A 26,559-nucleotide genomic window follows, 5' to 3' on the forward strand; every position below is an offset into this window, starting at 1 on the left:
GGATGGAGGAGGACTTTTGTTGTTCCCACTAATAATGGAACAGTACACACACACACAGTTATAATACATTGGTTTAATTGCTGATGAAAGCATTCAAATTCGTTATTAAATGGTTCTATTTGCTTACCTGTTTTAGTGACAAAAGTACCTTGTGATATTTAGTTACATCCCTTCTCAGGTCAAATCCTGTCCAAAATTACTTCCAAGTGTTGAGGCCAATATAATGAACCAAGTTCTTGAAGGTAGTGTGCCCCTCCCCCCAATGTCTGTTGTGCAAATGATTGAAATCAGTTTTTGGTGACTTACAATTATGACTTTAAATTGTGAAAGCTGACACGAGATGAAGACTATAAAAAGTAGTATGATTAAAAGTTTGTTATCATTAATTAGACTCTAAAATAATTTTGGCTTTAAAACCTCCTAGAAAGAGGTTCATTAGATTTAATCACCTTTAACATTTAAACTTTCCACATTCTACCCATTTTATGTCCAAATTGGCCAGAGCCAGCCTCTCACACCTTTCAACTCTAATATCTACGAACCTAAATAAAAGGTGAAGTAGTATATTTTCAGTTCCATCAGTTTCTACCATGAGTTTTAAATAACTCAGAAACAGCTCACGTTGATTCTATTGTTTCCATTTTTTTTGTAATTCTAGTTTCAGGATGTTGGACACCTGTTTTAGTTATTAGAAAATTGCTGTGTAAATGAATTAACGAGATGGTTCATGAATGAAATTGATTAAAAATTATTTGAAAGTTGTTTGTTTTTTTCTTTGGTATTGGGATGTTTCCATTCTTTAGCTCTGATAACAAATTCAAATCGATGGTTACTAAATGATAACATTTTCAAACTAAAAGACATTATGAGAAGCTTATTGCATTATGATTTGAGTGATTTTATTTTTGAAAACTTTTTTCTTTAATTTGCAGGCAACCTACTTCTTCAGACGATTCCAGAGACATAAAAGTTGATACATCCTCTGAGTCAGAAATTTGAAAGAATCACAAGACAATGTTTTTATTAAATTTTATTATTTAGTTTCATACTCTTTAATGGGAATTTAAATACATTACCCACCACCATATTAAACACCCCCCCTCCAAAAAACAAAATACATATTGACCATTGTGTAATGCAGATATTTTATATAATCAAATAGAAAAGCAGTGTAAATATTTTTTTTTTTTTTTTTTTTCAATATTTTAAGCAACTTTTCCTTCAAACACTTTCCTAAAACCTGAAAAATGTTATATTCAAGTTGGATATTTGGAAATTTTTGCTGTGAATTTATATAATTTGAGAACATTTTTTCCCCAAAAATTGTCTTCAAACAAAAACATTTAAGTGTGTGTGTGTGTGTATATATACACACACAAAGTTCTTCATGCAACCATATATTACATAACAATGTGAACAATTTTTGATCACATGACACTTGAATTTATTAAAAACAGTTGTAAGAATATTACTGGAAGATTCTGTGAAACAGTATGTAGACATATCTTTATATTTTCATGACAATTTATATTTTTATAACTTCATCTTAAAATAATCATCAAATTCAAAATGCATTAAATTTTCTTTTTAAATATCTGTCCTGGTTATATTTCCTGTGTAAATACTTAAATACAATTTTAAAGAATTATAAATTGAAATTTGAATTTCCAGAATCTTGGCTGAAAACTCAATGTTATATATACTATTTTTCCTCCACCCTCTACGAAATCAAGATAAAAATTAGGGGTGTGTATAAAACAAAGTTGTGAAGTTTTCCCCCACTTTTATTAGGAAAACAATGTACTAAATCTGTTTTATCATTTAATGTCTGTTGTCCATGATAGCATGGGTTGGACAATTTGGCATGGTTTCTATGGCTTGATGCACTTTCTAATGCCAACCACCCCAAGATTGTAATGGGTGTTTTTATGTGCCGCTGGCATGGGTGCCATTTGCATGACACCAGTATCTGCCATGACTGCAATTTTACTTGGCTTGGTGGGTCTTCTTCTCAAGCACGACAATACTTGGCTTGGTGGGTCTTCTTCTCAAGCATGACAATACTAAAGGTCTCAGTTGTTGCCTCTGTGAGGCTCAACACTTGAAAGGAGCTTTTCACGGACCACCGACACCAGCCACTTTGCCTCCATGAGGCCCAATGCTTGAAATGGAGGCAAAGCAGCTAATGCCAGTATCCTAGTTCATCCACCCTTGTAGCAGTTGTACAATTTATGGCCCAGCATTTGGAATTACACATTTTGCATTTTGGAAAATATTGCTTTAAAGGTTGCTGTGCAGGTGGCACGTAAAAAGCACCCACTACACTCATGGAGTGGTTGGCGTTAGGAAGGGCATCCAGCTGTAGAAACATTGCCAGATTAGACTGGAGCCTGGTGCAGCCTTCTGGCTTCCCAGAACCCCAGTCGAACCGTCCAACCCATGCTAGCATGGAGAACGGACGTTAAACGACGATGATGATGTTTGAAGAAATAAAAGGTAAAATATTAGGATTTATATTATAGGACTTAATTTCTCTTACAAGTCTAACTTTTTGAATCTAATCAAAGCAGGCCATTTCTTCAGTCATTTAACTTCTTTAGAAAAGAAAGAAAAATATTTTTTTTTTCAGCAAAATAATTATTTCTTGGAAAAAGAAAGCAAACTTTTAAAGTAGGTGTTGGGATTGTGGAGTGATTAGAACAGAGATAATCAACTTACACCAATCCGAACAACTTGATTTCCAGTAGCTGCTATTTTCTGTTACTTCTACAGATTTTAATTTATGTCTTGTTGTTAGGATGTGAATGAGCTGGAAGAAGTTGGTTTCCTTTATTTTAAGGAAAAAGCAGGCTATGAGCCTAAATGAGATGACTTGTTTAAAGATTCTTTGACAGGTAGAAACGAATTCAGGATAAATTAGTAAAGTGTTCAATGCAGGGAAATGGAAAATGTAGATGTTGTATGCAGTATTTCAGAAGCCGTTGCCTTTGGTGTGTGAAACTATCAATAAATTAAACACTTAAAAATGGCAACAATCTAGGCTGTGTGTGTATGAAATCATTTTGTTGTGGGTTGCACTTGAGTTTTGTAAGAGAATGTGACATTATCTTGTCAAGCTTAGTATTTGTAACAACTTAAAAGAAGTTAGCTGTGTTATTAAATGTGACAGCAAATTCATTAATTCACTAACAAATATGGAAATATACTTACATATACACCCTTGCATTAACTTTTTTCTGCATTGGACTATTAACATAACTTAAAATGTGACAGAAAAAAATCTATTTTAATGGTCTTCAAATTAATCTCAGCTACATGAAAAACATTAATAGTCTAAAAAATTTTATGCTAGAAAAATAGAATCTTAATGTACATAGGACTTTGATAAACTAGCAATTTTGAACAGGGAATTGTAAAAAATAGGACTGTATTAATTGTAACTGGAGAAGGACAGTTAAATTTTTGAAATTAGTTTAGTAACTTAATTATAAGACACTGCCTTGGAAAATTAATAAGAAAAAAAATGGAAGGATGTTGTCATTGGTGCAGGACAAAATGTGATTAGAAACAACAGAAAATAGGACTAACAGGAAGTGTGGAAGATAGAACAGATCTTTTGGCATACACTAGCTGATCGACTGTGAGAGAAATCTAGAAGATAATGGTGTGAGAAGAGATAATAGGTAGACGAGGTTCAGAACTGGGTGATGTAGTGAGAAATTTCTCATGGTGGACCTGGTTAAAGGTTTTGCTAATATCAAAGAAAACGACATTGCTTTCAACAACACGTGGTACTCCGTCAGTCATGACAACACGGGTTCCAGTTGATCCGATCAACTGAACAACCTGCTCATGAAATTAACGTGCAAGTGGCTGAGTACTCCACAGACAAGTGTACCTTTAACTTAGTTCTCAGGGAGATTCAGTGTGACAACGCTGGCCCTTCGAAATATGAGTACAACAGAAACAGGAAGAAAGTTGAGAAAGAGTACAGCAGGGTTCACCACAACCCCCTGCTGGAGTGTCATGGAGATTTAGGTGTTTTTTCATTCAAATACAACGGCCGGTCTGGAAATCGAAACTGTGATCCTATGACCGCGAGTCTGTTGCCTTAACCACTGAGCCATTGCACCTCCACTTTTCAACAACAACATGAAACATTAAGAGAGCAAGTCTCTGATGGTCTTTGGGAAGAGACTTAAAGTAATTAGTCACCCCCCCCCCCTTAGGGCTGATTCATACAGAAAGGAAAACATTGAAATGGTTGGTAAGAACAAACTAGAAATGGTGATCAGAATCTGTTGTTTTGTTTGGTTGATGTTTGAGACAAGTTTGTAGAGGAGTTGGGGTTGAATATGGAATTACTTTATAGGCCAGCATAATAATTACCAAAAAATTTAACAAGATCACTCAGTAATTAAATTTTAAAAGCAGCTTAAAATACTTAGGGCCAGCCATTACCTGTGAATGAGTATCACTTGGTACCATGCTTTTGCTATTCATTTAGTCACAAGCAACTATTAACTCTCTCAAGACTCCAGTTTTTTTGACCGAAAGGAATATCCAGGAGGTGACAGCCAAAAAGAGAGAAGCATACCAGTATGAAACTGGTACTTCATTTCCAGTTGAATGGAAACATGAAGTGCCTTGTCCAAGGATACACTGCCTAGCTGAGCAACTGAACCTACATCATTATGATCATGAGCCAAAGAGCTTAATCACTAGGCCATATGCTTTCAACTAAAATACTGTTTATTGGTGTCAACTAAAGACTCTTTTACTGAGCTTTTATGAATTTTAGAAGTCCAATAGTAACCAAGATTGTGTTATGGTAAGGAATGAGATGAAGAGAAACGTGAGATATGTGACCAAATTATAAGCATACTCATCGAATGTTTTTTGAATTGTTAAAGGATAGAGGATTTCTTGCCAACAGCTGTTCATCCAGCACTGTTTTATTTTGTAGAAATCATAATTCCTGAAAGTATAAGAAAAAACGTTGGAACACACAAACACACATATATATTTGTAATGTATGAAAAAATAAGTTTTTTGTTAGCAAATACAAATCATCCTTGTCGTTTAATGTCTCTTTTCAATGCTGGCATGTGTTGGCCAGTTTGATAGATCACCATGATATTATTGTTACACCAACAACTCTAAACATACAAAATTCACTATATATTTACAATGTATGAAAGGCTCTAATTATATGGGAAAATATAAGCAAGCTAGAGTTACCACAAAAAAATTTATTATTTGGATTTTTGTTATATTTCTCTTGTTTACTTACAGAGAATAGAGTAATAATCCAAACAGGTGTGTTGTCTGTGGTTCAATATACTTTTCTTGTTTACTCACAAAGAAGAGAACACAGTGGTACTCCAGATTGGTGTGAAGTCTGTTTATTCCAACTGTAAAACTCAAGACTGTAATAATAATATAAACCAAATAGCAAAGATGCCTTGTGAACATTCTTGCAAATTCCAGAACTTTGAATTCTATTGGTTAACGATCTCCATAACAACTTCCTACACAGTACCTGACTGTGATGTAAAATGATAGCCAATGCCAGATGGGGAGCTTATTGTGAGAGCTGCAGGATTCTCTGAATCCATATTTTATTTTATTCTTCCACACACACACACACACACATATTAAATAAAAATGCAAATCACTTCCTTAGAAAGTTGTTACTGGCTTACCTTATTGTTGGTTTAGGTGGTATGGGTGGAACATGAATAAAATTAACTGCAACGGACAGGGTAAACAGTTGGGAATCTTCTTTGGTTTCTGCTTTGATATTTGGTTTGATAAAACAGGACACTAACTGCAAGTCATTGCAATGAAAAGTCCAGTTTTTATAAAAATAGCTAGGAGGAAAATGAGAAAACATTTATATCAATTTTCATTTATTGTTAATTGATGATGTTTAATAATGCAGATACAACTTCATACAAGATACTCTAAAAGTGGTTTTAAAATATGATGTGGAAATCACTAAGTTTAGTAATGTTAGTTAGTTAGTTAGTTAATTTGGCTCAAAAGCAAATAGCAAGGCCATGTAGGGGGACATGGAGTTAAGTACAGGGTGGTGTTCATGTAAAGAGTTCAGGCCACTTGAGGTCCAAGGAGGCTTTGAACAAAGCGGTCGTCGGCATCTTCACCATCTCGTCTGGCAGCTTGTTCCACGGATCCGCAACCCGGACGGAGAAAGCTCCTCTCCTTCGATTGAGATGAAATCGTCGCAGGTAGAGCTTTTCGGAATGACCCCGCAGCCGACGCTCTAGAGCAGGAGTGAAGAACAGCTCTTTCGAGAGGTTACACTTCCCGCTTATGATGTTGTGGGCGAGAATGAGATCACCACGGCGGCGGCGTTTTTCAAGAGAATAAAGGTCGAGCGTCCTCAGCCTTTCTTCGTAGGACAAATTTTTGAGACCATGAACCATGCGGGTAGCCAGCCTCTGGACACTTTCGAGATGCTGTATGTCTTTGAGGAGATAAGGAGAAGAGGCTTGAATCCCATACTCCAATATGGGTCTCACCAGCGTGACATAGAGTGGCAGGAATATGGCTGCTGTGAGCATTCCGAATGACCGTCGAATCAAAGTGTGAAGGTAGAGTGTGATCAAAGTTCAGGCCTTAGTTCCCACCTATAGGGAATCAAAAAGGAGTTCAAGGCCAGCTGTCCATCAGAACTGTGATTATCTAGCTCTTATAGTTGAATCTACTGTAGAATTAAAGATGTGCAAACAGAACCTAGAATTGAGAGGCCCCAAACTAAAATTTAGTGACAATAAAGGTATAAGGAAAAGGGCCTTGTTTGGTATACAAAAAAGGAGTAGCAAGGAACTTAATGTATGCTAGGAACACACAAGAGATGTGGAATCAAAGGTAAATCAAAAGAAATCAGGCTTCTTATGCCCTGGGGTATCTGTCACATAAGAGCATATTGGAAATAGACTCTTAAACGTCAGGCTAACTCACTTGAAGTAGTCATAAAATTTTGTACTACACTCTCGGAGTGGTTGGCGTTAGGAAGGGCATCCAGCTGTAGAAACACTGCCAGATCTGACTGGCCTGGTGCAGCCTTCGGGCTCCCCAGACCCCAGTTGAACCGTCCAACCCATGCTAGCATGGAAAGCGGACGTTAAACGATGATGATGATGATGACGATAGGGTGATATAATAAGCAGAGGTGGTGGTTCTACTGAAAATATTAGGTTGTTTCACATGAAATGCCATATTTGAAAGGTAACACAAAAATGTTTCAGAAGTGTTAGAGAACTGATTTATTTAATCAAAGTTTGATCCATGTTCATTTATGACATTTACCCAACGTTTCTCTATGTCATATATTCCATCTTTAAAAAAAAAATTCATCTTTTTCCTATGATAAACTGTCCGAATGTTTCAATTATCTCTTCTCTATATAAGAATGCTTTATTGCTTATGAAAAGCTCAAAATGCTTAAATAAGGGATGATTAGTAGGAGAGATATTGGGGAAATAGGGAGGATGTTGCAAAATCTCATAATTCAGGCTTTGCAACTTTTGGACCGTAGCCTGAGGAGTGTGAGGACGGGCATTGTCGTGGAGCAAAATTGGACCATCTCTATTCACTTAGTCTGGGTTGCTTCTTTTTCAAATTCTCATGCAATACAATCAATTTCATGGCAATACGATGTTGCTGTTACCATTTCCCTTGTTACAAAAATGAATAATGAATAGCTGATCACCATACAGTGACCACAAACTTTTTAGGGTGCAATGGTGGGTTTGGGTAGTGTTTAGGTGACTCCCCTGCATCTAATCACTGTTCAGTTCTCATGCTATTGTCAAAGAGTATCCATTTCTCATAACATGATATGATGCAAAAATGGTCTTTTTCCAGTCAAGACAGCAATAAGGAGCACACTTCGAGGCATCTGTTTCTTTGAATCTTGTTCAGTTGATGTGGAACAAACCTATCCGTTTTCTTGACTTTTCCAATTTTTCACAGGTGTTTTGATGAAAGTTTTTGAACCGTTGTTCTTGGATTTTGTTCAACCAAAGTATTTAATCCATGCCGAATAACTGATTTTGGCCTACCCTTCCTTGGTTTATTTCCAAGGTTATCATCTCCTGAACAAGAGCTTTGGAACAATCTTTGAACAGTTCTGATGTCAACAAAACCATTACCAAAGGCCCGCTTGATATTCCGTAGAGCTTCTGCAGCAAAGCGACCCAGTTTGTACTCATATGAGAAAATCATTCAATATAGTTTGGTTGCTCTCATTTTTATAAGGGTCTGTGGGTACAAATTTTGTATACCAATATTGGTGGGAAAGAAAAAGTGTCAAGATTAAATGCAAGGTAAACACAATTGAGTTTTTGAATGACTGAAATAACAAGTAATTAAAAATGCAACATTTCATGTGAAATAACGTTGGATAAAGTTTAGGAAGATCTCTGCTGGTAACAAAGATCTTGCCCTTCAGAAGTGAGAGCAAATTGTATGATGCTTATACTTGAACGGTAGTGAAATGTGGTATCTGAATACAGAAGACTTGTAAAGGCTAGTGAAAAATGAAGCAACCACACCCTAATGGATATATTAATATGCATGAACACCAGAGTAGAAATGAGCTGAGAGAATAAATTCATTGTTTATCTTCTTTTATTCGATGTATTTAGAGAACAAAGAAATATCTAGTTTTAAATGAAGTTGGGGATATCTTATGTCACCTAGGTAGTGGAACTTAGTTATATTTAACAGCAAACCTAACAACAATTCTAGTACATTTAAAGTTTAGTGTAATTCACATCAATGGACATGTTGGACGGCATGTCGGGGGCTTCCATGGCATACACGGGGGCTACGGTTTTGGTTCTCGCAATGAGGTGGGAACCAGGCTGCTGGAGTTCTGCGATGCAAATGACCTTATGATTTGCAATACCAACTTCAGGAAACCCACCTCTCACCTACCGTTCTGGCAGACACACAAGCCAGATCGACTACATCCTCGCCAGAAAGAGGGAAAGAGGGCTGCTTATAAATGCCAAAACCTTCCCAGGCGAGGAATGTACTCCTCAACATAGATTAGTAGTTAGCGACTTCAGGATCAGGGCCAAATGGCTGCCCAGAAGAAGACCAGCTCGGAGGAGAAGGGTCTGGAAACTTAAAGATCCTGTAAATGGATGGAGATTTAGAGAAGTCCTACTCGAAGCTTTCGACGAAATAGAAGGGGATATGGCATCACATAATGTGGAAACCAGCTGGAGGTTTCTACGGGACAATCTGCTGAGGGCCACTGACCAGATCTGTGGATGGAGCAAAGTCCCATCTCATCCCAGGGTGGTGGAACAATGTTGTAGACAGGGCTATTAGAGACAAGAGACAGGCTTGGAAGGACTGGAGGAAAGGCGGTAGTAGGGAATTGTATCAGACTGCGAAAAGAGAAGCTAGGAGACAGGTATATTTAGCTAGAGGGGAAGCAGATAAGAAAAAATTTGCCAATATTCTGTGCCGTGAGGACCAAAGGCTTGAGGTGTTTCGTGTTGCAAGACAGTGTGTGAGAGAGAAATGTGATGTGGTAGGAGAGAAATATGTTCGCATGGATGATGGTTCACTTGCACTAAATGAGGATGCAAAGAGAGAGGTTTGGAGATGCCACTATGAAAGGTTGCCCAACAAAGAGAATGAATGGGATAAAGAGAGTCTGCCGAATATCAACCCAATAGATGGACCAGCTATCTGAGTTGACAGTTCCATGGTAGTTAAGGCAATTAGAAGCATGAAGACAGGGAAAGCCCCAGGCCCATCAGGAATTACTGCTGAGATGCTCAAAATATCTGGCAGTGTCGGCTATAGCCTAGTCACCCGTATAGTTAACCAGGTGATACACGAAGGAGTCATATCCAATGACTGGTGTAGTAGCATAATAGTCAACTGCTACAAAGGTAAAGGTGACGCCCTAGATACAAATAATTACAGAGGTATCAAGCTGCTGGATCAGGTAATGAAGGTTACAGAAAGGGTCATAGCCCAACTGATTAGAGAGAGAGTCAACCTGGACAAGATGCAGTTTAGTTTCGTGCCAGGGAAAAGCACCACCGATGCCATATTTCTGGTGAGACAGCTGCAGGAGAAATACCTAGCCAAAGATAAAACTCTGTTCCTGGCTTTCGTTGACTTGGAGAAAGCCTTTGACAGGGTCCCCAGTTCCCTTATCTGGTGGTCAATGAGGAAACTAGGGATAGATGAATGGTTAGTGAGAGCTGTGCATGCCATGTACAGGGACGCTGTTAGTAAGGTGAGAGTTGGCAACATGTACAGAGAGTTGGCAACGTGTACAGTGGGGTCCACCAAGGCTCAGTCCTCAGCCCCCTCCTATTTATCATAGTCTTCCAAGCAATAACGGAGGAATTCAAGACAGGATGCCCCTGGGAGCTCCTCTATGCTGATGACCTTGCTCTAATTGCTGAATCACTATCAGAACACGAGGTGAAGTTTGAGGCGTGGAAGCAAGGATTAGAATCGAAGGGCCTCAGAGTCAATCTAGCTAAAACCAAAGTCCTAATAAGTAGGAAGGTAGACAAATCTCAAACGCCTTCAGGTAGATGGCCCTGCTCGATCTGTAGAAAAGGCATAGGTAGGAAGTCTAAGATGCACCAAGTGTAAGCTATGGACACATAAGAGGTGCAGCAATGTCAAAGGAAAGCTAACTAGGAATATAGTTTTTGTATGTGGCAGATGCTCTGGTGCAATAAACACTGAAAGTGCGCAGAGACCATCTTCCGCCACATTCCAGGGAGAAAAACTAGAAATAGTTGATAGTTTCCGTTACCTAGGTGATCAAGTCAGTAGTGGGGGTGGGGGTGCCGAAAGTGTAACTGCTAGAGTAAGAATAGCCTGGGCAAAGTTCAGAGAGCTCTTACCTCTGCTGGTGACAAAAGGCCTCTCGCTCAGAGTAAAAGGCAGACTGTATGACGCATCTGTACGAACAGCCATGCTACATGGCAGTGAAACATGGGCTGTGACTGCTGAGGATATGCGTAAGCTCGCAAGAAATGAAGCCAGTATGCTCTGATGGATGTGTAATGTCAGTGTTCATACCCGACAGAGTGTAAGTGCCTTGAGAGAAAAGTTGGACCTAAGAAGCATCAGTTGTGGTATGCAAGAGAGACGTCTACGCTGGTATGGACACGTGGTAAAAATGGATGAAGATACTTGTGTGAAAAAGTGCCACACCCTAGCAGTTGAGGGAACCTGTGGAAGAGGTAGACCCAGGAAAACCTGGGATGAGGTGGTGAAACACGACCTCTGCTCTTTAGGTCTCACCGAGGAAATGACCAGAGACTGAGACCTTTGGAAGTATGCTGTGCGAGAGAAGACCTGGCAGGACAAGTGAGGCCATAACCCGTGGCCCCTACCTGGGATGTAGTCAGTCCACCTGTGTATACCTTCCTTCTTGGGACACATAACTCTACTTGTGAAGACCTGTTGAGACAAGTGAGAATCAAAATCGAAGAATCAAATCAAATCGAAATCGATCCACAATGGAATTTGTAGTTTTGTGGTACCAGTGCCGGTGGCACATAAGAGAACCATCCAAACATGGCCGTAGCCAGCACCGCATCGACTGGCCTCCATGCTGGTGGCACATAACAAACACCATCCGATCGTGGCCGTGCCAGCCCTGCCTGGCCTCCGTGCCAGTGGCACGTAAAAAACACCCACTACACTCACGGAGTGGTTGGCGTTAGGAAGGGCATCCAGCTGTAGAAACACTGCCAGATCTGACTGGCCTGGTACAGCCTTCGGGCTTCCCAGACCCCAGTTAAACCGTCCAACCCATGCTAGCATGGAAAGCGGACGTTAAACGATGATGATGATGATGATGACTTAATTGTAAAAGTTGATTTGATTAAATATAATGGAAAAATTTGACCTTTACCTCATTTTTGCTCCAATAATTTCGTTGATCACTGTGCCATGAACATACCCAGTATGTGCATACATTATGTCCAGTTTAATACCAACTGGCATTAAATCACAAGAACTGGCTTGAATCTCTGAGTTTGGTGTGGCATTTGATGTTGTTACTGGCATTAAAATGTTGTGAAAAATATTGGTTTGGTTAGAATTATTATTGATATTTCTAGAAGAATTACTACTGTTTGATGTATCAGGAAATATTTCAGAGATATTTGGCCTGCAACAGAAAAAAATACTCTTATTGGTCATACATAGAAAGAAATTAGAATGGTTCCTCAGCAAGATAAAATTACAGCAATTTTCTGTTACCATTTTATAGCTATTGTTTCCAAAGTGTTATAGTAATTTAGACAGAAACCTGTTAAATACGATCAAACTTGCTTAACCAAAGGTCCACATGTACAAGTTTTAGAGTCACAACGTAGAGAATTGTCAGAAAGATGTTCCATATTATTAAAAATCATACATAAATATTATTAAGAAATAAATGCACACAAGCATTATTATTACTAGCAGAAAGACTGCATCCCCCCCACCCCGGGTGGTTTTCTGCTAGCCATTCGATAATATTTCCACATTTGATTCCCAATTCTAATAATTTTTATGATATTTTAGTCTAATTATTTCTCACTTGCTTGGTAAATATTGCTTTCATTATTTTATCAGTCATAATCATACATGTTTTTCTATCTGTTGTTATTTATCTATCTAACTATTGTATCTAATTTCTCCTCTATTAATTCTGCCCGACCAAGTCTCGCACTATCATCTATTTTCAACCCTCGCGTATTTGTCTATCGATCTTCGCCATCTTTGAAGCCTGTTCCCTTAATACATTTCCGCCTTGTCCAAAAATTCCTGTTCCGGTCAATTTCTTTACTTAAGGCAGCAACATGTGCTCTCTCATTCATTCACCTAGCAGCTATAATCTCGAGCACAGATAAGTTTGAATGCTTATTTTCACTTCACTTCTCGACCAATCATACATGTTTTTCTATCTGTTGTTATTTATCTATCTAACTATTGTATCTAATTTCTCCTCTATTAATTCTGCCCGACCAAGTCTCGCTCTATCATCTATTTTCAACCTTCGCGTATTCGCGGTGCACCCACCACCAATACCGGATATCTCTATATTTTTGCTCCATCTATACCGGATGTTGTTTCTCCCACCACCATTATAGGTGTCTACTCTTCGAACCCCCCTCCTCAATACGCTATTTCACCATGCATTACCCTCTTGATATCCTACGTTCTACTTGCCTAAGAACCTGTCATCATTTCTCTGAACCACCCCTCCCCACTGGTGCTCCCCTATATTTCTGCCCCCCCCCACATAAAAAGCACCATCCGAACGTGGCCGATGCCAGACCCCTCTGGCACCTGTGCAGGTGGCACGTAAAAAACACCCACTACACTCGCGGAGTGGTTGGCGTTAGGAAGGGCATCCAGCTGTAGAAACACTGCCAGACTAGACTGGAGCCTGGGGCAGTCCCTAGCTCCCCAGACCCCGGTCGAAACCGTCCAACCCGTGCTAGCACGGAAAACGGACGTTAAACGATGATGATGATGATGATGAATCTCTCTTTTTTAAAGAGTCAGTCTGTTATATATATTTACCATTAATAATTGGTAGAACTTAAATAGCTAGCTAGATAGATAAATAGATGGATGGATAGATACAGACACACAAAAGTCTGGTGCTCTGAGAAGACATGGGAAAGATGTTTCCTTACTTTTTCAAATATACCCAAATTTAAAAGAGGATCTAATATAACGATATCATTCATTCGGCATGTGTTGAAATATGCCAAAACAATTTAATTCCACACAAATATATATTCCTTTACACATGGTTTATCTGTTAATTCTATTTACTGAAACTTGCTAAAAAGCATATTTTGCTTTAAAGTAGAATCTCCTTGGAGACACAATTGTCGGTAACCATCATCGTTTAATGTCTGCTTTCCATGGGTTGGATGATTTTGACTGAGGGCTGGCGAACCAGATGGCTGCACCAGGCTCCAATCTTGATCTGGCAGAGTTTCTACAGCTGGATGCCCTTCCTAATGCCAACCACTCTGAGAATGTAGTGGGTGCATTTTATGTGCCACCGGCACGGGCGCCAGTCAGGTACTGGCAACGACCTCGCTCAAATCTTTTTACATGTGCCAGTGAAGTGATGTTGGTAACAATCATGCTTGAATGGTGCCCTTTTACATGCCACGGGTTCGGTAGCCAGTTGGCTGCTCTGGCAACGATCACGCTCGGATTGGCACCCTACTAGCACATGCTCAAGTGCCAGTATAGGCGACACTGGTAACGATCATACTCGAATGGTGCCCTTTTATGTGCCACTAGCATGGAAGCCGGTTAGCCACTCTGTCGATGATCACACTTGTATGGTGTTCTTTGCACCCTGCTAGCACGGATGCCAGTCATCTAATTGACTTTGGTTTTGATTTCACTTGCTTCAACAGGTCTTCGCAAGCAGAGTTTAGTGACCAAAGAAGGAAAAGGTCTGCATAAGCGGGCTGGTTACGCTCCTGGCATAGGCCACAGGTTATGGTCTCATTTGGCTTGCCGGGTCTTCTCAAACACAGAATATTTCCAAAAGTCTCGATCGCTAGTCATTTCCTTGGTGAGGCCTAATGTTCGAAGGTCATGCTTCACCACTTCATCCCAGGTCTTCCTGGGTCTACCTCTTCCACAGGTTCCCTCAACTGCTAGGGTGTGGCACTTTTTCACACAGCTATCCTCATCCATTCTTGCCACATGACCATACCAGTGCAGTCATCTCTTTTGCACACCACATCTGATGCTTCTTAGGTCCAAATTTTCTCTCAAAGTACTTACACTCTGTCGAGTATGCACACTGACATTACACATCCATCGGATCATACTGGCTTCATTCCTTGTGAGCTTATGCATGTCCTCAGCAGTCACAGCCCATGTTTTACTGCCATGTAGCACGGCTGTTCATACACATGCATCATACAGTCTACCTTTTACTCTGAGCGAGAGGCCCTTTATCACCAGCAGAGGTAAGAGCTCTCTGAACTTTGCCCAAGCCCTTCTTATTCTAGCAGCTACACTTTCAGTGCACCCTCCTCTGCTACTGACTTGGTTACCTAGGTAACGGAAGCAATCAATTACTTCTAGTTTTTCTCCCTGGAACGTGGCGGAAGTTGGTCTCTGCACATTTTCGGTGTTTATCCCTCCCGAGCAGCTGCCACATACAAAAACTATCTTCCCAGTTAGCTTTCCTTTGATATTACTGCACCTCTTATGTGTTCATAGCTTACATTTGGTGCATCTTATAGAGTTTCTACCTACGCCTCTACTACACAATTGTCGGTAATCATACTGTTTCCATTTCTCTCAGCCAATATTTTTACTTTGGCCTTCATTTGAACTCTTGAGAATGCAACATACAACTTGACCATTGAGAAGAATTGTGTTGGAAGATATATTCAAATTTGTTCAAATGTCAGTCCCTGTGCCTTGTTGCATGCCAAGGCAAGAGCTGGCTTGACAGGAAATTGTTTGTGTGTAAATGGAAATGGAAATTCCATTTCTTGAGATACATGTAGCATTCTTGGGATTAGCAGAGTTGATCCTGCATAAGGACCAGAAGCAACCTCAGCCTTAATAACATGATCATGTAAACTGACAAAGACGTAGTGTGTGCCACTGCAATGTCCATTAGTAGCATCTAAACTTCTCAGAAGCATTATGCATCAGTTTTTCTTCATTTTGAGAATGTAGTAGAAACCCTGATGGTGTAAGTCTTGATGAACTCAATTGGCTACAGAGTTTCATTTTCAAGTGTATCTGAGCTTCTGTATATTTTTAGCTCACCAGGGATCCTGGCCAACAGAAAATCATTCACAAATTGTGCTGCTTCATTTGTTGAAGTAACAATGGTTCTAAATGCAAGCCACACAGGGTTTGTGAAATTATTTTTGAGGTCAGCATATACAAAATCACATAGATCTGAAAGAGTACAAGTTTCAAGGCAAGGGCTATTGAGTAATTTGATTTTGAATTCACCTAGGCTTTGTTCAACAGAAATGTTACCATTTCCTGCATCAAGAAGGTAATTAGCAAACTCTCATCAGAATGACCTTCTGTAAGAAGTCTTAGATTGGTTGTCAACTCCACTACTTCCACATGATCGCAAAGAAAAGGTCTCTTTAGTGTTGCATCAACAATTTGTGATCTGACACCATTATTTTGAAGTAGAATATTCTCCTCTCAAGATACTCTCCAACCAGTCTGTCATGTGTAGTGGAAGCAGAATCATATCCATGTCTCCGTGCATATTCAGGCATTTGTTTCAGTCGCTTTGCCCTGGTTTCATCTGATTCGGTTGCCGGTCTTTCTCTCTGCCGTTGTGCCTTTGCTGCTAAATTTTCTTTTTCAGTCGCATATTATATATAAATGAAAGCTCGTTAAAAACTATCTTGTTTACCATGCAAGAAATAGCAGCAATCACATAGTTATTATTGTAAGGTTTATAGTGTTCCAAGAAGCCAAACCAACAAAATCACTTCTTAATAAAAAAAATAAAAAATTATATCGGTATATTAAAAAATTTTCATTTAACAAACTCTGGAAATTGTGTCTCGTATCAAAAATATAGAGCTATTATTAAATTATCATTAATGAAAGTGAGAATGAGACTGTTGCAGATAAAAAGAGTAAAATGTTGCCTGCAACAAATTAAGTGTTTATTACCAAACATTAAAATCTACTCTGCAGTGAATGCAATGAATATTTAAATTCATGAAGAACTGAACGCAGTGAATGCAATGAATATTTATATTTGCGAGAATTTGGAGTTTAAAAAATTCAATAAACTTCAGAAATTGAAATTATATTCTTAGAACATGAATTTATAAAAATATTTCCAGATGGTCAAGCTTTTAATACTTTTAGTAATTGTTACCTACCTAATTAATAAGCAGCTTTTCCCATTGTATTATAGATATCTAGTCATTACTTAGCAGCAGAGTGACAAGTACAACCAAGTCGAGATGAAAAAGATCCTTCAGCAGAAGCCTGCTATAATAATGTTCATATTGGTTGGCTCAGCAACAACCTTTTTCCCTTCTTTCTTGAACAAACTTTAATTCTATCTTCCACACTCAATCTCTCTCTCTCTCTCTCTCTCTCTCACACTCTCTGTATTTCTTAACAACAACAACAAAAACCTGTCAGTAAGGGAAAGTCTTTTTTTTTAGTCAGTGTTGCATTGTTTATATGTTGAAAACATACAGAAACACACACAACCAAAACAATAATCATGTTTTTAACACACACACACACACATATATAGATATACACACACACACATATAATTATTTCTTTGAAGTCTGTTGCATTGTGTTGACAGACCTGCACTAAAAATTTCTGCGTTTGTAATCAAAACTTGTTAGTTAAAATGGTGACAATACCACAAATCTATCTTTCACATTCTCTCTCTTAACAACTTTTTCTACTCCCCTTCTAAAAATACATTGTGATAGAGGTTATTGCCCCTTTTGATTTTCCTTCCCTCCCTCTGATTGATGTTGTCATGAACAAAGATCAGTTCCTCTTTTAGGCACCCATGCCAACCCCCTTTGCTTGTGAAGACATGTTGGGGCAAGCGAAATCGAAATCGAATTGAACCAGCCAGGATCCCTGGTCTGGTGGTACGTAAAAAGCACTATCCGACTCGTGGCCGTGGCACGTAAAATACTCCAATGCGACCGTACGACAGGCACCCTTGCCAACCCCCTTTGCTTGTGAAGACATGTTGGGGCAAGCGAAATCGAAATCGAATTGAACCAGCCAGGATCCCTGGTCTGGTGGTACGTAAAAAGCACTATCCGACTCGTGGCCGATGCCAGCACTGCCTCGACTGGCTTCCGTGCCGGTGGCACATAAAATACACCAATCTGACCGTGGCCGTTGCCAGCCCCGCCTGGCACCTGTGCAGGTGGCACGTAAAAAGCACCCACTACACTCACGGAGTGGTTGGCGTTAGGAAGGGCATCCAGCTGTAGAAACATTGCCAAATTAGACTGGAGCCTGGTGCAGCCTTCTGGCTTCCCAGAACCCCGGTCGAACCGTCCAACCCATGCTAGCATGGAGAACGGACGTTAAACGACGATGATGATGATTATTTTTAAGGTGGCAAGCTGGCAAAATCACTAGCACACTGGACAAGTTCTGAGTTCAAATTCCATTGTGGTTGACTTTACTTTCCATCCTTTGGGGTTGAGAAATTAAATACCAGTCAAGTAGGTGGGACAATGTGATTGACTATCCCAATTCCCCAGAATTTCAGGCCTTCTGCTTCCAGTAGAAAGGACTATTATTATTATTATTATTATTATTTCCAAACTGGAATTTTATTAATGTTTTTAGTTTACTGTTTAGTATGATAAGTATTGAGCCATGGTAACGTTAAAATTAGGAAAAATTGTTAATAATGAAGAATTATATTTATTCAATTAATAAACTAGACATTTAAATTAGATCTAAAATTAAGCATGCTGCTTTTTAGTCTGATTTTGATTGCTAAGGAGTTCTGGTAGTGGCCATAGTAGAGGTATGTAAGATGGACATGGTTCATTCGCACTTACTGTTACTGTTGAGCATCTTGGCACAATCACCATCATCATCATTTAATGTCTGTTTTTCCATGTTGGCATGGGTTGGACGGTTTGACTGAGGACTGCAAAGCCAGTAGGCTGATTCGGCAAGGTTTCTACAGCTGGATGATCTTCCTAATGCCAACCACTCTGAGAGTGTAGCGGGTGCTTTTTACGTGCCACTGGCATCGACCATGTTTGGATGATGCATTTTACATGCCACCGACACAGGGAGCCAGTCAGGTGGCACTGGCATCGGCTACAACTACGCTACTGAGAGATAATGAAACTGCAAAAATTTTTGTGGGTTTCTTTTTTGTGTCTGGATTCAGAAGAAAAATGATTTTAAGATGAAAGTATCTGGATGAGTCTTGAGTATTTGAGGTTGACTGTTCACACAAAGATAGGGGCCGCAAGGTTCAGAGCTTGATGTTGTTTTAAACTGAATTCTTTACATGTCTAGGTGGTTTATGGTATTTAGTATTTCGGTTTCATTGTCTGTGAACAATTTCTGATGAGACAAAGTATTCTGTTGTTGATTTCCATTTACTGTGGAGAGAATGCAGGTGGGATCAACCAGGCCTGGACAAAATTGATGATGAATCTGATATCATCACCATTGTTTAGCATTCGCTTTTCATGCCGGAATGGACTGGATGCTTTGATTGAGAACTGGCAAGCCAGTAGGCTGCACCAGGCTTCATTCTGATCTGACAAAGTTTCTATAGCTGGATGCTTTTCCTAACACCAACCACTCTGAGAGTATAGTGGGTGCTTTTTACATGCCACTAGCACAGTGGCCAGTCAAGCTGAACTGGCATCAACCACGCTCAAATGGTGCTTTTTACATACCACCGGCATGGGACCAGTCAGGTGGCACTGGCATTGACCATGCTCATATATATATATATATATACCATCATCATCATCATTATTTAATGTCCGTTTTCCATGCTAGCATGGGTTGGACGGTTCGACTGGGGTCTGGTAAGCCATGGAGGCTGCACCAGGCTCTAGTCCGATTTGGCAGTGTTTCTACAGCTGGATGCTGTTCCTAACGCCAACCACTCCATGAGTGTAGCGATTGCTTTTTACATGCCACCAGCACAGAGGCCAGGGGAGGCTGGCAAACGGCCACGATCGGTTGGTGCTTTTACATGTCACCGACATGGATGCCAGTCAGGCAGCGCTGGCATCTGTCACGTTCGGATGGTGCTTTTTACATGTCACCAGCACGGGTGTCTTAACTACAATTTCTATTTGATTTTTATTTTGATGCTGATGAACTTGACACAATAAGTCTCCTCAAGCGCAGCAGGGCGTCCTGGAAACCATGAACTCACTTCATTTGTCGAGTCTTCGAAGTCACAGCATATCTCCAGAGGTCTCGGTCTTTCGTCATAGCCTCTGTGAGGCTCAACGTATGAAGGTCCTGCTTGACCACCTCATCCCATGTCTATCTCTACCCCGGATTCCTTCAATAGTTTGGGAGTGGCACTTCTTCACACATCTCTCCTCGTCCATCCTTAGTACATGACCGTACCAATCGTCTCTCCTGCACGCTGCATCCAATGCTTCTTATGCCCAACATTTCTCTCAGGACGCTTACACTCTGTCATGCATGGACACTGACATTACACATCCAGCGGATCATGCTAGCTTCATTTCTTTCAAGCCTACACATGTCCTCCGCAGTCACAGCCCATGTTTCACTGCCGTGAAGTATGGCAGTTCGCACACATGCATCGTACAACCTACCTTTCACTCTGAGCAAGAGACCCTTTGTCGCCCGTAGGGGAAGAAGCTTCCTAAACTTTGCCCAGGCTATTTGTGTTCTAGTGGTGATATTCTCTGAGCATCTATCCCCGTTACTAACTTGGTCACCTAGGTAGCAGAAACTATCAACTACTTCTAGTTTCTCCCCCAGGAGTGTAATGGAATCTGTTTTCTGAGTATCTGTGGTGTCTATTGTCCCTGTGCATCTGCCGCACATGAAAGCTATCTTCCTGGTTAATCTTCCTTTGATGTTGCTGCACCTCTTATGTGTTCATAGCTTACACTGGGTACATCTTATGGAGTTTCTACCTACACCTTTTCTACAGATCGAGCAGCGCCACCTACCTGAAGTGGTGTGTGGTGTGTTTGCCTTCCTACTTACTAGAACTTTGGTCTTTGCTACATTGACTCTATGGCCTTTTGATTCTAAACCTAGCTTCCACACCTGAAATTTCTTCTATAGTTCCGGTAGTGATTCTGCTATAACGGCTAGGTCATCAGCATAGAGGAGCTCCCAGGGACAACCCGTCTTGAATTCCTCTGTTATTGCCTGGAGGACTAAGATGAATAGAAGGGGACTGAGGGCTGAGCCTTGGTGGACGCTTACTTCTACCCGGAATTCTTCACTATTTATATATATACATATACGTACATACATACATACAAACACAACTTGCATCTGTATACCTATTTGGCTCCGCCAGCCATATCCAGTTCCACCCATATGTAGTATTAGGTCGGTAATGTCTTGATGTGTGTGTGTGTGTGTGTATATGCATATATATATATACACACATATGCACACACACACACACACACACACACACACATATATATATATATATATATATATAAAAATAAATATACATATGCATATATATATATATATACACATATGCATACACACACACACACACACATATATATCTGCAAGGAGAGAAACTTGAAAGGTTGCTAAATGAAGAGAATGAATGGGGGAAAGAGAGTCTGCCGAATGTCGACCCAACAGTGGGACCAGCTATCTGAATTGACAGTATCTTGGGAAATAAAGCAATTAAGAGTATGAAGACAGGGAAAGCCCCCCCCCCCCGCCCATCAGGAATCACTGCAGAGATGATCAAAATATCTGGTGGTATTAGCTATATTCTACTCACCTGTACAGTCAATCAGGTGATACATGAATGAATCATACCCAATGACTGGTGTAGCAGCACCATAGTCAACTGCTACAAAGGTAAAGGTGATGCATTAGATACGAATAATTACAGAGGTATCAAGTTGCTGGATCAAGTAATGAAGGTTACGGAGAGGGTCATAGCCCAACTGATTAGGAAGAGAATCAGTCTAGACGAGATGCAGTATGGGTTTGGACCAGGGAACAGCATCACTGATGCTATATTTCTGGTAAGACAGCTGCAGGAGAAATACATAGCCAAAGATAAGCCCTTGTACCTGGCTTTTGTTGACATGGAGAAAGCCTCTGACAAGGTCCCCCAATCCCTTATCTGGTGGTCAATGAGGAAACTAGGGATAAATGAATGGTTAGTGAGAACTGTGCAAGCCATGTACAGGGATGCTGTCAGTAAGGTGAGGGTTGGCAACGAGTATAGTGAAGAATTCCAGGAAGTAGTAGGGGGCCACCAAGGATCAGTCCTCAAAAAATCTTATATCATCATCATCATCATCATCGTTTAGCGTCCGTTTTCCATGCTAGCATGGGTTGGACGGTTCAACTGGGGTCTGTGAAGCCAGAAGGCTTCATCAGGCCCAGTCAAATCTGGCAGTGTTTCTACGGCTGGATGCCCTTCCTAATGCCAACCACTCCGTGAGTGTAGTGGGTGCTTTTTACGTGCCACCCGCACAGGTGCCAGACAGAGCTGGCAAACGGCCACTAACGGATGGTGCTTTTTATGTGCCACTGGCATATATATATATATGTGTGTGTGTGTTGTGTGTGTGTATGTGTGTGTGTGTGTGTGTGTGTGTATATATATGATGATATATATATATAGTTGCGGCCAAAATGTTCAGAATGGCATTGTTTTCGTCAGAAAAGTAGGTATAAGTTTTTATTAAAGTTGTTTTAGTTTCTATAATTTTCACAGACTATAAATATGAGATTTTGATGTAATTTGAGTGGATAATACAAAAGTTATGGATGATTTAGTGATTTACTGCAAAACCCATGGTGGCCAAAATGATCAGAACAGTTGAAAAAATAACAAAATAATCAAAAAGTGACAGAGAATGCTGGAATTATTTCATATTTAGTGTGAAGCCCTTTAGCTTCAATCACACTTTGACATTTTCGACTGCATGAGGAAATTAAATTTTCAATTTCTTGCTGGGTGATCTTATTCCATTCTTCCCGAATGGCATTGCTCGGTTGTTTTAGGATTTCTGGCTTTCGAACGTTCTCCTAGAATATTCCACACATTTTCAATAGGATTGAGATCTGGGCTTTGAGCAGGCCAATCCATAACAATAACCTTTTCAGCCTTGAGGAAGTTCATGACCACCTTAGCCTTGTGACATGGGGCATTGTCCTGCATGAATATGGGTGGTCGCTTAGTTGAATTTCTCAGCACAGGCAAGACATGATCTTTTACAAGTTGTTTATAAACTCCTGCATTTACCTTTCCATGTAATCGCACCAAAGGGCCCACACCATCTCCAGATATCATCTCCCAAACCATGACACTTCCTCCACCGAATTTAACACTAGTCTTAAGGCATTTAGGCGACAATTTTTCACCTACTTTTCTACGAACGTACCCATCTGAGCCAAATAACATAAACTTAGATTCATCACGGAAATGCACCGTTTGCCATTTTTCTTGAGACCACAACACATGTTCGGTTGCAAAGGTAAGACGACACTTTTTATTCTTGGAGCTGATCAGTGGCTTCGCTGCAGGTGCTCTTGCTTGTAGGTCATGTTCAACTAAACGACGAGACACAGTTTTTCGAAATAAAGTTTTCTTCAGTACAATGCTCATGTCCCGAGAAACAGCAGCAGCAGTTTTAAATCTGTCCTTTTTAACCAACTTTACCATAGCACGATCTTCTCTCTTGGTCGTTTTTCTTGGCCTACCTTTAAACTTTCTTGCTTCACACAAAGCACAATCATCGTAGACCTTAAGAATATTGTGAACAACACTTTTTCACTTGTTAACAATCTTTGCAATAGATCCATTACTTAAATTATCCTTCTTTTGAAGCTTAATAATCTGCTGACGAATTGGTAACGGAGTAAGTGGCATTATATGAACAAAGTACACTGCAGATATTCTTACTAACGTTTAGTAAACGAACCGTCAGGTAAACAAATTCAAAACATTAGAGTTCACTGGTTAAATATACTAAAACACGGAGTAAAAGCAACCGTTCTGATCATTTTGGCCGCCATGGGTTTTGCAGTAAATCATCCATAACTTTTGTATTATCCTCTCAAATTACACCAAAACCTCAGACAATAACAATTAATATCGTGAAAATTATAGAAACTAAAACAACTTTGATAGAAACTTATACCTACTTTTCTGACAAAAACAATGCCGTTCTGAACATTTTGGCCGCAACTGTATATATATGCATAAGAGCTGTACAAGCCCAGTATAGGGAAGCTGTTAGTAAGGTGAGGGTTGACAACTAGTGAAGTATTCCGGGTAGAAGGGGCTCACCAAGGATCAGTCCTCATATATTGTAGCTAAACTGATGATGATGATGATAAACCATTTGAACTGAAATCAAACGTCATCAGTATCTACCCACATTATAAAGACTAAACCATTCAGGTGTGGTTCAATTCCCCTTGCGTATAACAACTGTCTGTACAAGATTGTTCTGGTTTGTTTAATAACGAGATTTCTAATTACTGTAGGCTTTATATTCGACAGCTTAATCATACTGGTTTTGTATTATTGTTCTAAAGTAAAAACATTTGTTCATTGAAAGGAAACTAACAACACTCCTAACATAAAAATATTGTAAACAGAACTTACCTAAGTATATTAATCCAGTGGGATTCAATGCTTCCATCATTATGTTGAAAACGTCCAATTCTATCAGCTGGGATTAGTTGGTTCAGCAAATAGAGAACTTCTTTTCTAATAAATAGAAGATGCAAAACGAGAAACTGTGCAATTATTTTTCAGGAAGTAAAATTCCTCAATGTCTGTTGTCTTCATATTTATTCCAGCAGGAAATTAAGAAACAAAACAAAAACTATTTTTATTCTATGGAAACTGACATATTCCATCATCATCATCGTTTGGGAGATAAAACATTTGTGGGTGATGGGAAAGTTTGAAGTGGTCCCAGTTATTATTGGGGTGCTTCGTACTGTGAGCACCTGGGGACAACATCAGGATGAGGCATTTACAGGAAACAACTCTTTAGAACTGCTAGAATACTTAGAAAAGTGAGAACTGAACATGTCACCTCAAGGCACAGCTTGTGGGCAGCTGGCACTGGTATCACAGCAGCAACAACAAATGCTGTGCAACAAACAGAATAATAACAAACATCATCATTTAACATCTGCTTTCCATTCTGGCATGGGTTGGATGGTTTCACTGGAAATAGGAAGCCAGAGAGCTTCCCCAGGTTCCACACTGATTTGGCATGGTTTCTACAACTGGATGCTGTAGAGCAGTAGTAATAATCATATTGCTGGCATGGATTGGATGGTTTGACTGAGGACTGGAAAGCCAGAAGGCTGCACCAGACTCCAATCTGATCTGGCAAGATTTCTACAGCTGGATGCCCTTCCTAATGCCAACCACTCCAACAGTGTAGTGGGTGCCAGTGAGGCGGTACTGGCATGAGCCATGACTATGATTGGTGCTTTTTATGTGCCACCGACATGGGAGCCAGTCAAATGGAACTAGCACAGGCCATGCTCGAATGGTGCTTTTTACATGCCACTGGTATGGATGCCAGTCAGGAGGGATCGACCTCCACCATAACTATGATTTCACTTAACAGGTCTTCTCAAGCACAGCATATTGCCTGATGATTGAAGGGTACTTTTAGATGGGCCGGTTATGTGACCCTGCCATTGGCCACGGCTGCGATCTCACTTGACTTGCCAGGTCTTCTCAATCACAGCATATCTCCAAGGGTCATGGTTGCTTGTCATTGGCTCCCTGAGGCCCAACATTTGAAGGTTATGCTTCACCACCTCATCCTATGTCTTCCTGGGTCTACCTCTTCAACAGGTTCCCTCCACTGTTAGGGTGTAACACTTCTTCATACAGCTGTCCTCATCTATACGCAACACATGACCATACCAGCACTGCCATGTCGCTTGCGCACCACATTTGATGCTTCTTATGTCCAACTTTTCTCTCAGGTCGTTAACACTCAGTTGTGTATATGTCAGGGGCGTGCACTCTCAGGTATGCAAGGTATGCGTTGCATGCCCTGTGATTTTTTTATTCATATGATCGAAAAATTAGATAAAATAATTGCTTTGTTTCAAAGAAAATCCGTCCAGTTGTATTTTTCTCCCCTTCTCTCTGAGTGACTCTACTTCTGCTTTTAGAAGTCATGCATTGACAAGATCAGCATGTTAGACACTCCCTCTCTGTCTCAGTTTGTCCTTCCTTCCTCTCTCTCTCACTCTTAGCGACTTGTTTAAAAGACATGCTAAGAGGATAGGGCATTTGAAATATTTTTACCCCCTTCCTCTTTCTCTTAGTGGCTATGCTGTGGGAAGACCCGCATGACCTCCCTCTCTGTCTCTTAGTTTGTCCCTCCTTCCTCTCTCTCTCTTAGTGAATTGATAAAACAGATGCTAGGAGGAAAGGTCGTTCATAATATTTTGTACCCCCTTCCACTTTCTCTCAGTGGCATGTCATGCTATGAGCTGACCGCATGATACCCACTTTCTGTATCTTTCTGTTTTGTTGAAATTGACTTACAATTTACGCCGGTGCTTCCAGCCTTTTACGAAATGAGTGAAATGTGTGTTATAAACGATATTTTGAGAAATAGTTTTTCAAAAGGAGAATTCGATGGAAAATAATTAATTATATCGGTGGGAGACCAACACCGAAAAGGGCTAATGCATTAGATAACATTGTTAAAAAAAAGATTTCCGAAGGCAACAGCCTCACGGCTTATTACCACAAAGGAAAATTATCATTTCATAATC

The 26,559-nt window shown here is 40.0% G+C and overlaps 2 protein-coding genes across 2 annotated transcripts in view; one reads left to right on the forward strand and one right to left on the reverse strand.

Moving 5' to 3' along the window:
* The window catches only part of LOC115213486, a 33,035-nt gene extending 31,724 nt beyond the window's left edge, over nucleotides 1–1,311 (forward strand). Inside the window, exon 5 of the mRNA XM_029782482.2 lies at nucleotides 933–1,311. Coding sequence (XP_029638342.1) covers nucleotides 933–999 — 67 coding nt within the window. The 3' untranslated portion in view covers nucleotides 1,000–1,311. The remainder of the gene's footprint in view (nucleotides 1–932) is intronic.
* A 2,704-nt stretch (nucleotides 1,312–4,015) lies between these two features.
* The window catches only part of LOC115212830, a 61,175-nt gene continuing 38,631 nt past the window's right edge, over nucleotides 4,016–26,559 (reverse strand). Inside the window, exons 14-17 of the mRNA XM_036503468.1 lie at nucleotides 24,404–24,508; nucleotides 11,939–12,196; nucleotides 5,706–5,873; nucleotides 4,016–4,978 (exon numbers count right to left, since the gene is read on the reverse strand). Of these exons, the coding sequence (XP_036359361.1) occupies nucleotides 4,798–4,978; nucleotides 5,706–5,873; nucleotides 11,939–12,196; nucleotides 24,404–24,508 (712 nt within the window). The 3' untranslated portion in view covers nucleotides 4,016–4,797. The remainder of the gene's footprint in view (nucleotides 4,979–5,705; nucleotides 5,874–11,938; nucleotides 12,197–24,403; nucleotides 24,509–26,559) is intronic.

The sequence above is a fragment of the Octopus sinensis genome, linkage group LG6 (genome assembly GCF_006345805.1).
Source record: "Octopus sinensis linkage group LG6, ASM634580v1, whole genome shotgun sequence".
In the NCBI taxonomy this organism is placed as follows: domain Eukaryota; kingdom Metazoa; phylum Mollusca; class Cephalopoda; order Octopoda; family Octopodidae; genus Octopus; species Octopus sinensis.